Here is a 14,772-nt window from a genome sequence, read left to right on the forward strand (position 1 = left end):
TACATCAACTCTTAGGTTTACGACAGGGCCTAGGAACACTTCAGCGGTCATCAAATAAGAAAATAGAGACTATAGCTACAAAAATAACACATGAATGACGTAGATAAATTAAAGCTTTCACATCCAGGACTTGCCTGTTCCAACTTGGTAGCCTTCATGCAATACTCAGGAAAAAAAAAAAAATCTCATGATTACTTGGCATAAGTCACAGTCAAGGAACTTCTGGTACAAATCAGTATAAGAAGTTATTAGTATATAATAAGGAAACACGCCCTTCCGGTGAGTTTGTTTCTTCAAGAACGGACACCCAGCGCTTCAGAGTAGGCACCAGTGAACTAAATTAAGTCACCTGAGATTCTCTGCTCAGGTGCTCACCTCTCCAGGTTTTAGGAAGAAGAAGCACATCTGGAAAGCACAGGGAGGACCTTGGCACTCTTGGGGCTCCACCTGAACTGTATTTAAATAAGCAGCAACACACACACTGAATCTCTAAGGACTAAAATCCGTCCATTTGAGGGCATTCTACTTAAGGTTCCAAGGTTGAAAAAAAATTTGGAATTCTACAACCTTTGTTTAAAAAAAAAATGCATTCAAAAAAGAAAAGAAAAATGGGTGTAGGGTTGGGAGAATACAAAACAGGTCCCTAAACGGACGACAGACCTTGTCCATTTACCCGTATACAGTCAGCACCGAAATAAGTATACAGTAACCCACCCACCCATCCCAGCCCCCAAACAGGCCAAAACAGTTGTCTTCTCCATGGTGGTTCAACACCTTCCAACTTGAAATAAGTGACAGTCTTTTATTTCCTGTATATTTTTTAAGGAATTAAAGAAACATCCATTGTATATAACTCTTAATATACATTCTTATAGGCAGTGTTCCCAGATAGCCCATCATAATAGTAAGTTGACTCTGTAGTTATATCAGAGAACATTGATACAGTAAATATTGAGTGTCCACTATTAGCAAGGCCCTGAACTTGGGAGATACTGTAGGAAATAGAAAGATGAATCAGACTTTGTTTTTGCTTTCAAAAATCTTGTAGTTTTACAGAACATCCACTCCAAATGAAATAATGTTTGTGAAAGTTCTACTGTAAATAGTAAAACATTTACTATGTCATATACTAGGCATAAAGCTTGTTGTTGCTTTGTAAGATATGTGTACTAACAATCTGAATCTGCCTTCTCTTGAGTATCCTCTTCCAAGCTTAGCTCCAGCTTCATCACCTTTCCCATGAATTATTGCAAAACAGGCTTTAGTGGGTCTCCTTGACCTCAGAATCTATCCTCCTGTCTGTCTTGCGTGGTGCAACAGAACTGTTTTTCATCAGTACTTCCAAATGCTTGTTGAGTCCTCATGTTTATGAGCCACGACCTACTTTCATGGCCTTGTCTCTACCCACACCCACCCCCCAACACTCATGATCTAGGATTCTAAGGGCTCAGCATAAAGAGCTCCTCTAATCGCCTTCACATTGACAGAACATACCAAAATATTCACATCCCCAATGGTTTTCATATTGTTCTGTTTTTCTTGAAATACTCTTTATTTACCTCTTTTTCTGGTAAAACCTCATTCATCCTTTAGGTCCTAGCATAAATGTCACCACTTGAATAAAACCTTCTTTGATCTCCCTTCATCCATTGGCTGAATAAGGGTTTCTCTCCTCTGTGTTTTCATAGTAGTTCATAGATACATCAGTTACTCAGTTTGTAGATGACTCTGACTGCTTTCCACCTCTATAATTATTTGTTTTCATGACCATCTCGCTCTCTGAATTCTGAACTTCTTAGAGCAGAGACTGTCTGTTAATTCATCTTTGCCCTCCAAATACTAAATGTGCTCAGTAAATGTTTCGTTTAGTCCTCTGGAAAGAATATTATATACAAAATAGTCGGACATATTTAAGTATTAGGTCAGGGGGACTTGGTGAGGTGTAATTTGAGTATAATAAAGGAGCTGAATGATTTCTAATTCTCAGTCTAGCTTTTTTCCATAGCTTGGTTGGTGATAACTGGCCTCATTGGTGTCTTAAATATATTACTGATTTCACCATAAATTCCTAGAGATACTAATTCCTATTTCTCTCATTTCTTGGCTAAATCACAGAACCTCCTAAGGATAACAGTACACCCCTCTCAGGCTTGTGAGAATTGACTGAGTTAATATTTTAAAGCAATTGGAATAGTATTGGCACATGGTAAACACAATAAATGTTAGCTATTATTATCCTGGTAAGAATTTATAATGTTCTCTAAGATGTGTTGTGTTGCCTATAGAAGTTACTGGTGGTTATCTTAAAATAATAATACTTTAAATTAAGGTAAAAACATTGTTTTTCTATGTCTTTCGTTTATTCATCAGATATTTGTGTTTTGTACCTGCTGTGTGTCTCATACTTTGTCACAAGCTAGGGATACAAAGATGACTTCTCAGAGCTCAGCCAAAAAATTCTTCTTGACTCAGATTTGAAAAGGTTTAAGTAAAGACTGTATATGATCCAGTGGAAAGATCTCTGAGCCAGGAGTCATAAGCTTCAAGATTCAGCTCAGTCACTAACTTTGAGAAGGACATTTCTTAGATGTCTAATACATACCTCAAATGTATGAGGTACGAAAGAGATCTCTTTTCTCTCAGGTATTCCTTTATATCTTCATTAAAAGCACTTTCATCCTTCCATTTGTTCAAGGCAAGGAATTTAGATGTCACCTTTGGTTTTTCTTTCCATTCACCTTCCATATCTGTTCTTTCAGAAGTCCTGATGATTCTACCTTCAAAATACAGCTGTCTACTTCTTTCTGTTCCCACTACTACCACCATAGTCCATGTCATCATCATCTCTTGCCTTAAAATTGGTTTCTTAGTTTCCATTCTTTTCCCTCTGCAGTCTGTTTTACACACAGCAGCCATTTTTGAAACATAAATCCGATCTAATTATTCCCCCATGTAAAATCCTCCCGTCATATTGAAACCCTCCTACCCTGTTGGGGGGAATGTAAGTTGGTGCAGCCACTATGGAAAACAGTATGGAATTTCCTTAAAAAAATAAAAATAGAGCTACCATATGATCCAGCAATCCCATTCCTGGGCATATGCCTGAAACTAACAAAATATTTTTTAATTTTTTAATTGAAGTATAGTTGATTTACAGTGTTGTATTAGCTTCTGGTGTACAGCAAAGTGATTCATATATATATATATATATATATGGTCTTCATCTTCTTTTCCATATGGTTTATTACAGGGTATTGAATACAGTTCCCTATGCTATACAGTAGGACCTTGTTGTTTATCTATTTTATATATAGTAGTTTGTATCTGCTAATACCAGACTCCTAATTTATCCCTCCCGCTATCCCCTTTGGTAACCCTAAGTTTGTTTTCTATGTCTGTGAGTCTCTTTCTGTTTCATAGATAAGTTCATTTGTGTCATATTTTAGATTCCACATATAAGTGATATATCATATGGTATTTGTCTTTCTCTTTCTAATTTCAGTTAGTAGGATAATCTCTGGGTCCATCCATGTTGCTGCAAAATGGCATTATTTTATTCTTTTTGATGACTGAGTGGTATTTAATTGTATATATATGCCACATCTTCTTTATCTGTTCATCTGTCGATGGACGTTTAGGTTGCTTCCATGTCTTGGCTGTTGTAAATAGTGCTCCTATGAACATTAGGAGTGCATGTATCTTTTCGAATTAGAATTTCCTCTGGATATATATATGCCCAGGAGTGGGATTGCTGGATCATATGGCAACTCTATTTTTAGTTTTTTAGGAACCTCCATACTGTTTTCCATAGTGGCTGCACCAATTTACATTCCCACCAGCAGTGTAGGAGTGTTCCCTTTTCAACACAACTGCTCCACCATTTAACACAATATTCTGTATGAGCTATGCTCTCCCCACGCAAAAAAAAAAAAAAAAAAAAAAAGATTGTAAAAAATCCATCACATTTGAAATTGGATTTTAATTTCTTACCCTGGCCTACATAAATTTGGCCTTTGGTTACCTCTTCAACTTTATCCTTTGCTGCTCTCCCTCTTAATTCTACTTCACTTACACTGATGTTTTTTTGTGGTTTTATAATATGCCAAACCTTAAGGCTTTGTGCTTGCTGTTTCTTCTACCTGGAACATTCCTATGCCAGGTCTTCATGTGGCTGATTTCTATTTTATCAGTCATGTCTCAACTTTTTGTGTCAAATGTCAGCTTTTTTTAATGAGGCCTCCCCTGAGCACCCAATCCAGAGTAGCACTCAGACTTTTCTCTTTCACAGTATTCTATTTTATTTTCAACATAGCCTTTGTCTCTACTTGATATTTTCTTATGTTCACCTATTTGACTGCCTCCTAGAATATAAGCTCCATGGTGGCAGGTTGGTTGTTTTCTTTACCTTGGTATTCCAGGTCCTAGACTAGTTCCTGCCATAGAACAAGTACTCAATAAATATTTGTGGAATCGCTGGATAAATGAATCTCTTTAAATTTCATGTCTCTCAGTGATAAAATAAAGGTTTTCATCTGAATGATATTCAGGGACTCCCCCATCAAAGGTAAACAATGGCAGACACCAGTTAAAGGCTGTAATGACTGATTTTATTCAATAACTACGGTGGTAGTGTTAGCGCAAGTTCGTGTGCCCGACACACAGTGAGGCCAAACACACCGAGACATCGGAGTTTGGAGCAGAGAAAGGTTTATTGCAGGGCCACGCAAGTAGACAGGTGGCTCAAGCCCTAAAAAGCCCCGAGCTCCCAGAAGGGTTTCAGCAAAGCATTTTTAAAAGCCAGGTTGGGGGTAGGGTTCTCAGGGTATGTGATCAGCTCATGCACAATTCTCTGACTGGCTGGTGGTGAGGGAACGGTGGAGTCACAGGAGTTAACATTATCAGCCCTTAGGCTCCAGGAGGCCTGGGCCTATGTGCTCATGGTCATCAAGTAGTTAACATCTTCCATTTGGTGGGGGGTTTTCACATCTGTAAAACAACTCAGGAAATGTGCATCAAATACTCTTACCTAGGTACTTCAGAGAGGAGCTAAAGCAGAGGATATGGCGGAAGGCCTGTCCCGGGAAGGCCCCCATGGGGTCCTGCTCGGTTACAGTAGTAGATGGAGCTTGAGCTTGATTTCAGTTTGCCCAGAGGTGGCTGGTGTTTTAAAGGGAGAATGAGGGAGTTGGGGAGATGATAATGAGGGAGTAAAGGGGTCGAGCAGGGTTAGGGAAATTCAAAAATCACAAACACCTGGTATGAGAGTTGGTCAAAGTTAGCTTGATTAGGGCTTTTGTGCCTGCTAACTATGCAAGTTACAAGACTTCTACCCTCCCACAGAGTCTGATGATTACATATAAAAGGAATGGCTTTCAGGTCCTTGAGAAGGACACCCTGTCTTGTAGGAGATACATACACATCTCAGAGGGACAGAAGAAAGAGTTACAATTTTAAGTTTATGTTTGTTTTTAAAATTAATGGGGGAATTCCCTGGCAGTCTCATTGTTAGTACTTGGCGCTTTCACTGCGGTGGCCCAGGTTCGATTCCTGGTCGGGAATTAAGATCCCGCAAGCTGCGCAGCATGGCCAAAAAGAAAAAAAGGAGGTGAGGGACCTAGATCAGGTATTGGCTGGAACAAACAATAAATTCTTTTGGCAACCTTGAGTTTTCTAGACAGCAGTGAGGGAGGAGCAGGGTTGTGCTAGGGACGTGTCCTTAGGCTGATAGAAGCCACGCTGGAGTTTGGTCTGGTCTCTCAGTGCAGGTGTTTGGATATTCATGCTGAGAGTTTTTGCAGTTTTTCTATACCCCTCCTCCTTTTTAATGCCTTATCTTTCGAACTGCCAAAAAGAGAAGAATTACTGGTACTTCCATTGTGTATATGAATCTAAGATTAATATGTTAATGATCTCACTGAGAAATTCTGTGTATTTGCTGTGTAGGCATGTGAAACTACCTTTCTTATAAATATTGAGCTGATGTGAACTTTTAAATGCCCCCCCACGCCCCCTCCCCTTTATTTTCCATCCTCAACCTTGTTTTTCTCTGTGTAGAAGTTAGGAAGAATAGACACAGGGAGTTTTGGAGCGACAGCAGGCAGCCAGCCAAGAGGTCTCCCAGGCTGAATGGCATTCAGCCTTGCAGGCACGGGACATTTGATTTTGTGTGTATATTAGAAAAACTGTTCCTTAGGCACCATACAGGGGACGCAACAAATGTGACCGCTCATTAACTACATTTAGAGAGAGTCAAACTTAAAACCAGTATTACGGAATTATAACTTATGGTGATAAATATGAATGTTCTGGATATTGGAACATTCTCTAAAGAGGAATTGCATGCAAAACCAAATTATAATTATATATTGATACAAGGCTGCTTGGTTAGAATCAAGTTGGAACATGGGGAGTTAATGTGAATTATCAATCTGCTAGGGATCCCCTTGCTTTAAGGTCCAAAGAATAACTGTCTAGACAGTCTCTGATAAACAAAGCTAATTTCTGGTTCTCTAGGCAAACTGTGGCTCCTGGGTCAAATCTGGCCTGCTGCTTGTTTATGTATGGCTTGAAAACTAAGAATGGTTTTATGTATTTAAATGGTTGGGAGAATGGTTGACATGAAAATTATATGAAATTCAAATTTCCTTGTAAAGTGGTATTGTAATACAGTGAAGCTCACTTGTTTATGTATTTTCTGTGACTGCTTTTGCACTATAACAGCAGAGTTGAATAGTTGAAAAAGAGGCCATATGGTCACAAAGCCTAAATTATTTCCTGTTTGTCACTTAGAAAAAGTTTGCTGACTCTTGGTGAGATTATATAGTCCTGCATAAGAATTATTTAAGTGTCATTTAGAGTACTTTTTTTATTTGCAGGTTTTATTTGCAGTATTTACTTTGTGGTAACAATAGGTTAGGGCTATTTGGACAAATCTAATTAATGTGCCTTTGGTGGGGGGGGAGTACCTCAAATGGCACAGTAGTATGTCTACATTGCCCGTAAAGAAACAGAAAATGAATAGCATGTTTATCTCTGAATATCAGCACAACAGAGGTTTTACACCCTAAGCATTGTAAATGAAGGTCAGTAAATTGAAGCTAAGCTTAGTGAGGAAGCAGAGGCTTATATCTTAATTATCTTTGTATCTACCTCTCTTTCTCTTTCCTCCCCTTTCACGCAGTAAATGATAATCAGCAGTTGTTCAGCTGTATTTGGTGTCTGACGCCGTGAGCTGTTGGCCATGCTTTGGAGCTGTGTCATTCTCAGCCCCTTTGGTGAAACTGAACTTCCCCACACTCAGCTTTAGCCTACATCTTCTTCTAGGGGTGTGGTATACAGTAGAGCACTCAAGAAATGCTTCATCCAAGTCATAAGCTTGGCTCTGTGTTGTTGGCTGTCCCTCTGTCTGATATTCTTAAATTGAGATATTATTCACATACCATGAAATTCAGTCTTTAAAAATATGCAATTCAGTGTTTTTAAGCATATTCACAAGGATGTGCGCTATCTTAACTGTAGAACACTATCATAATTGTAGAGCATTTTTGTTACTCTGAAACGAAGTCTGCTCATAGCCACCACTGTCTGTTCCTCCCTCTGCTTACCCACTAGCAACTGCTAATGAATTTTGTCTATATGGATTTGACTCCTGTGGAAATTCCTTATACAAACTTTCATAAATTTGTGACCTTTTATGTCTGGTTTCTTTCACATAGCATCGGGTTTTGATGTTCATCCGTGCTGTACAATATATCACTACTTCATTCCTTTTCATGGATGCATAAAATCCCATTGTATTTATATTCCACGTATTATTTTATTCATTCATCAGTTGATGGAAATTTGGGTTGTTCCCACCTTTTGGCTATTGTACTGTGATGAACGTTTGTACAGTATATGTTTTCATTTTTTGGATGTACATACCGAAGAGTGGAATTGCTAAGTCATGTGGTAACTCGGTATTAACATTTTGAGGAATTGCTAAACTTTTTTTTGCAAAGCGGCTGCACCATTTTACATTCCCATCATTTGCTATTACCCTTTTTTAAAAAAAAATTAATTTATTTATTTTTGGCTGTGTTGGGTCTCCGTTGCTGCGCGGGCTTTCTCTAGTTGGCGGCGAGCAGGGGCTACTCTTCGTTGCAGTGCGCAGGCGTCTCATTGCAGTGGCTTCTCTTGTTGCAGAGCATGGGCTCTAGGCACGTGGGCTTCAGTAGTTGTGGCGCGTGGGCTCAGTAGTTGTGGCGCGTGGGCTCAGTAGTTGTGGCGCGTGGGCTCAGTAGTTGTGGCGCGTGGGCTCTAGAGCGCAGGCTCAGTAGTTGTGGCGCACGGGCTTAGTTGCTCCACAACATGTGGGATCTTCCCAGACCAGGGCTCGGACCCATGTCCCCTGCATTGGCAGGCGGTTTCTCAACCACTGCGCCACCAGGGAAGCCCCTATCCTTCTTTTGATTACAGCTATCCTAACAGGTATGAAGTAGTATTTCATTCTGGTTTTGATTTGCATTTCCCTAATGACTAAGGACATTGACTATCTTTTCCTGTGCTTATTGGCCATTTATATATATTCTTTGGCAAAGTGTCTATTCACATTTTGACCTTTAGGTTTTGATATAATCATTTGAGGTCTTCCTTGTATAATATTCCAGAAATTTCCCTTATTCTGTATATCTCATTGTTTTTTTCTCTACAAAATGTAGTGCTATCAGTCAGAGGAAGTATGGTATTCCAGAGAATGGAGAGCTCATTCTTCCTTTTTGCCTTTGAAGATCCCCCATGATATAGTTCCTGGCCATACTGCATTCTATCCTGACTTGGTAAAAAAAAAAAAGATGACACCAGTACAGGAGAGGAAAAGGGTAGCCCTCCCAGGAGGGCCAGCCTGGTCTTATTCCTAGGTTGAGGTGGTTATATAAGCAGTTTCACTTGCCTGTTTGTTTTTCTCCTGCCAGCGTTTCTAGCTAATTGCCCAAGCTCCCAGATAATTTTGTGCCTTGTATTGGTTCTTCTCCCTTGGCCTTCATTGTACTCTTTGTTACTTGGATTGGAAAAAGAGCATGAAGTTTCTAGGCACTTTATATCATTTTTTATGCCTATTTCACAACCTTTAAGGTCAGTATTATTACTGCTCCCCTTTTGTTGCTGAAGAAACTGGCTCACAGAGGTCATAAAGCCCATCGTGCATCTCCTGATAAGTGGAATGGTTATCCAAATCTTCTTTTCTCATCCTGTTATAGTGTCTCTGGTTTGCTTGCAATGTTTGTATGAGAAGAGAAGCCTAGAAATTTAAGTCAATGCCACATTATAGAAGGTCTCAAATGCCAAGCAGTGGAATCTTTACCCATAATTAGGAGGACTTTGAGTTGGAGAGTTACTTGAATAAAAATGTGCCTACAATTTGGCATGTTTTTTTTAGCTTGCTTCTATTGTAGGCATAGAGATGAATAAACTATTGTCCTTGCCCTTGAGGAACTTCTAGGCTATTTGGAGAGATGGAATCAGATAATTACTTGCATTTGGGAAAATGTGCCACAAAAATGTATATAAAATTCTTGAGAGCAGAGGAGAAAGCTGCAGGGATCACTGCTTACCTTAAATTGAATCATCAGACAGTAGTAAACATTTCTGGTGTATTTAAGTAGTAGGCATTTCAGGGTGGGATTGGATTCAGTTGTGTTTGGTATAAACTTTTTCCTTTATATATTAACAAAACAGTTAACATAATTATACAACAAAACTACCAATGTAAATTTAAATTGCTTTTATGTATTAAGACTTTAACTTTCTCTGACAGATATGTCAAGAGTTTAACAGCACCTGGGCATGGGAGATGGAGAAGAAAGGCTATCTTGAAATGAGTGTTGAATGCAAGTTAGCACTCTTAAAGGTAATAAATTTATTATTTGTTACAGTTATTTTAATTAAAAAATTCACTTTTGACTCCTTCTGGTTGAATTGGGAAATAACTAGAAAGTGGGGGGCTCACGCCTGCGGCATGTGGGATCTTAGTTCCCCGACCAGGGATCGAACCTGCACCCCCTGCAGTGGAAGCACCGAGTTTTAACCACTGGACCACCAGGGAAGTCCCCAAGTAGACATTTTTACTGTTAGTGGAAAAAGACAATAGATTTTTCTTTTTCTTGTTTATTTTTTGGTGATAAAACTGTTCTTTAAATTACTGATTTTGGTTGTTTTTCAATATACAAGTATATCTAGGTTTAATGATCTCTGCTTGTAGGGACAATAGTAGAATGGGAAAACCCCACGTTCATTTTATGCATTATTTGCAGTCTTCACAATCATTGTTAACAAATATGGTAAACTGTGGTTAATCTTTTACTGATTTACTAAATTAGTAATTTGATCATTAGTTTTCCAGATGACTAGGGGCATGCCAGTGTGTACTTAATAAAAGTCTCACATAACCAAACCTACTTAATTAAAATAGGTCTTCTCAAAGTATAGATTTATTTTCAAGTTTGAGTTCCCCATTTTCTCCTTGCTTGCTTCAGAGTGTTGGCCCTAATTATTAGCAATGTGGTCAGCATAATGAAGGGGAAAACTACCTTTATAGAAGAGAGTCTACGGGTATAGACACCACAGGCAAAGGCAAAGAGGCTATGATAGGAATGTCATGTATTTTCTGCCTGGGCAGATAGGTTCAGGGAAGAAATCTGACTTTATACACTAATCATACACAAAAATTTTAATAAAAAATTAAAGTTCTTCCAATTTGGTGATGTCAGTATTTTTTTTAAAAGAGAATTCCGCAGAGGCAGTTATCAGTAAGACTGCCTTCCTTAAAAACTGTATATGCCTCAAGCTTTCAAAAATAGATAGCCATTTCAAGAATAAAGTTCATCTAAAAGCTTTAAGAGAGAAGGAGTGATTGAAAATTTTATACCATGAACAAATTTGGGAAACTTTAATACAAACAGACTCATCGCTTTAAAATATAACATCACTTTTGTGTCATTGGTTGGGTTAAACCTATAAATTTCTGTAATACAAAAATTAAATGTTAACTTAGAAATTTATGTTTTAAAGTTGGTTACTGAAAAATAAGTTTACAGAAGGGGAGAGAGGAAAGTGAAAGATGGATAAAACTACACGTATTCTTTCTCCTGTCCCCAAATCTGTTCCTTGGTTGAACATATCACATTTATTTTGATGGAGAAACATTTATGGGGTATTTTAAACCATGTTATGACTATTTTCCAGTACCTCTGTGAGTGTCAGTTTGATGACAATCTCAAATTCAAGAATATTATCAATGAGGAGGATGCCGATACCATGCGTCTCCAGCCAATTGGCCGTGACAAAGATGGCCTCATGTACTGGTACCAGTTGGATCAAGATCACAATGTCAGAATGTATATAGAAGAACAAGATGATCAAGATGGCTCTTCATGGAAATGCATCGTCAGGTATCTTTTATTGGAATTTTTTTAATGTTTATTTGCATGTCTCTTACTTATATCTCTCCTCTACTGGAATATAATCTCTAAAGCTGGGTGATCCTTTTCTTTTTATGGGGTTGGGAATTTCCAGGACCTCACCTAGTGCCCAGCCTAATACCCATAGCAGGCACTCAATTATTTGTCAAATAAATAAATATGTTTAGCAGTGTGGTCCATATCAGGACAAATACCTTGTACTTTGGAAAGCTGGAATCTGAAAAATAATGATGCATAGGTAATATGCACACAGAAACTCACCGTTAGAAAGAAATGTAAGAAAAACATTATATATATATTTTTTGGCTGTGCTGCACAGCTTCGGGATCTTAGTTCCCGGACCAGGGATCAGACCCATGCCCTCGGCAGTGAAAGCCCAGCGTCCTAACCATTGGACTGCCAAGAAATTCCCAGAAAAACATTATTTGATTTTTATTTAGCTATATAGTTTTCTATTAGGCATTATTTGTTTATTACTCATGAATGTGGCTAATTCATCTGACACTTTACTATATTTTCAGTTTTTCCTGTGCATACATTTCTTTACTGAGGTCTGAAGAAATCTGAGGAACGTTCTACTTTTTTTGCCCTAATCTTTTTTTTTTTCTATTCTTAATTTCTTTCATTTATTTATTTATTTATTTTACTTATTTATTTTTGGCTGCATTGGGTGTTAACTGCTGCATGCAGGCTTTCTCTAGTTGTGGCTAGCAGGGGCTACTCCTTGTTGTGGTGCGTGGGCTTCTCATTGCGGTGGCTTCTCTTGCTGCAGAGCACAGGCTCTAGGCGCGCAGGCTTCTGTAGTTGTGGCTCGCGGGCTCTAGAGCACAGGCTCAGTAGTTGTGGCGCAAAGGCTTAGTTGCTGTGCGGCATGTGGGATCTTCCCAGACCAGGGATCGAACCCATGTCCCCTGCATTGGCACTGTGCCACCAGGGAAGTCCTTCTATTCTTAATTTATTTATTTTTTTCTTTTACATCTTTGTTGAAGTATAATTGCTTTACAATGTTGTGTTAGTTTCTGCTGTATAACAAAGTGAACCAGCTATATGTATACATATATCCCCATATCCCCTCCCTCTTGCGTCTTCCTCCCATCCTCCCTATCCCACCCCTCTAGGTAGTCACAAAGCACCGAGCTGATCTCCCTGTGCTATACAGCTGCTTCCCACTAGCTATCTGTTTTACATTTGGTAGTATATATATGTCAGTGCTACTCTCTCACCTCGTCCCAGCTTCCCCTCCCTGCCCCATGTCCTCAAGTCCATTCTCTACGTCTGCGTCTTTATTCCTGTCCTGCCCCTAGGTTCTTCAGAAGCCTTTTTTTTTTAAGATTCCATATATATGTGTTAGCATACAGTATCTGTTTTTCTCTTTCTGACTTGACTCTGTATGACAGATTCTAGGTCCATCCACCTCACTAAAAATAACTCAGTTTTGTGTCTTTTTATGGCTGAGTAATATTGCAGCGTATATATATGCCACATCATCTTCTTTATCCATTCATCTGTCAGTGGGCACTTAGGTTGCTTCCATGTCCTGGCTATTGTAAATAGTGCTGCAGTGAACATTGGGGTACATGACTCTTTTTGAATTATGGTTTTCTCAGGGTATACGCCCAGTAGTGGGATTGCTGGGTCATATGGTAGTTCTACTTTTAGTTTTTTAAGGAATCTCCATACAGTTCTCCAGTGGCTCTATCAGTTTACATTCCCACCAACAACACAGGAGGGTTCTCTTTTCTCCACACCCTCTCCAGCATTTATTATTTGTAGATTTTTTGATGATGGCCATTCTGACCAGTGTGAGGTGATACCTCATTGTGGTTTTGATTTCCATTTCTCTAATGATTCCTGATGTTGAGGATACTTTCATTTGTTTGTGGGCAGTCTGTATATCTTCTTTGGAGAAATGTCTATTTAGGTCTTCCGCCCGTTTTTGGATTGGGTTTTTTGATTTTGATATTGAGCTGCATGAGCTGCTTGTGTATTTTGGGGATTAATCCTTTGTCACTTGCTTCGTTTGCAAATATTTTCTCCCATTCTGAGGGATGTCTTTTCATCTTCTTTATGTTTTCCTTTGCTGTGCAAAAGCTTTTAAGGTTCATTAGGTCCCATTTGTTTATTTTTGTTTTTATTTCCGTTACTTTAGGACGTGGGTCAAAAAGGATCTTGCTGTGATTTATGTCATAGAGTGTTCTGCCTATGTTTTCGTCTAAGAGTTTTATACTATCTGGCATTACATTTAGGTCTTTAATCCATTTTGAGTTTATTTTTGTGTATGGTGTTAGGAAGAATTCTAATTTCATTCTTTTACATGTAGCTGTCCAGTTTTCCCAGCACCACTTATTGAAGAGGCTGTCTCTTCTCCATTGGCTATTCTTGCCTCCTTTGTCAACGATAAGGTGCCCATGTATGTGTGGGTTTATCTCTGGGCTTTCTATCCTGTTCCATTGATCTATATTTCTGTTTTTGTTCCAATACCATACTGTCTTGATTACTGTAGCTTTGTAGTATAGTCTGAAGTCAGGGAGTCTGATTCCTCCAGCTCCATTTTTCTTTCTCAAGATTGCTTTGGCTATTCAGGATCTTTTGTGTCTCCATACAAATTTTAAGATTTTTTGTTCTACTTCTGTGAAAAATGCCATTGGTAGTTTGATAGGGATTGCATTGAATCTGTAGATTATTTGGGTAGTATAGTCATTTTCACAATGTTGATTCTTCCAGTCCAAGAACATGGTATATCTCTCCATCTGTTTGTATCATCTTTAATTTCTTTCATCAGTGTCTTAAGTTTTCTGCATACAGGTCTTTTGTCTTCTTGGGTAGATTTATTCCTAGGTATTTTATTCTTTTTGTTGCAGTAAATGGGAGCGTTGCCTTAATATCTCTTTCAGATTTTTCATTGTTAGTGTATAGGAATGCAAGAGATTTCTGTGCATTAATTTTGTACCCTGCTACTTTACCAAATTCATTGATTAGCTTTAGTAGTTTTCTGGTAGCATCTTTAGGATTCTCTGTGTTTAATATCATGTCATTTGCAAACAGTGACAGCTTTACTTCGTCTTTTCCAATTTGGATTCCTTTTATTTCTTTTTCTTCTCTGATTGCCGTGGCTAAAACTTCCAAAACTATGTTGAATAGTAGTGGTGAGAGTGGACAACCTTGTCTTGTTCCTGATCTTAGAGGAAATGGTTTCAGTTTTTCACCGTTGAGAACGATTGTTGGCTGTGGGTTTGTCATATATGGCCTTTATTATGTTGAGGTAGGTTCCCTCTATGCCTACTTTCTGGAGAGTTTTTATCATAAATGGGTGTTG

The 14,772-nt window shown here is 38.6% G+C and overlaps 1 protein-coding gene and 1 long non-coding RNA gene across 2 annotated transcripts in view; one reads left to right on the forward strand and one right to left on the reverse strand.

The window, feature by feature from the left end:
• RSF1 (remodeling and spacing factor 1) overlaps positions 1-14,772 on the forward strand; it is a 186,384-nt gene that overhangs the window by 101,753 nt on the left and 69,859 nt on the right. The window contains exons 3-4 of the mRNA XM_036859776.1: positions 9,794-9,886; positions 11,221-11,426. Coding sequence (XP_036715671.1) covers positions 9,794-9,886; positions 11,221-11,426 — 299 coding nt within the window. The remainder of the gene's footprint in view (positions 1-9,793; positions 9,887-11,220; positions 11,427-14,772) is intronic.
• LOC118898933 overlaps positions 1-14,772 on the reverse strand; it is a 94,212-nt gene that overhangs the window by 371 nt on the left and 79,069 nt on the right. The gene's annotated exons all lie outside the window — the stretch shown is intronic.

Source organism: Balaenoptera musculus, chromosome 8, assembly GCF_009873245.2.
Source record: "Balaenoptera musculus isolate JJ_BM4_2016_0621 chromosome 8, mBalMus1.pri.v3, whole genome shotgun sequence".
Lineage (NCBI taxonomy): Eukaryota > Metazoa > Chordata > Mammalia > Artiodactyla > Balaenopteridae > Balaenoptera > Balaenoptera musculus.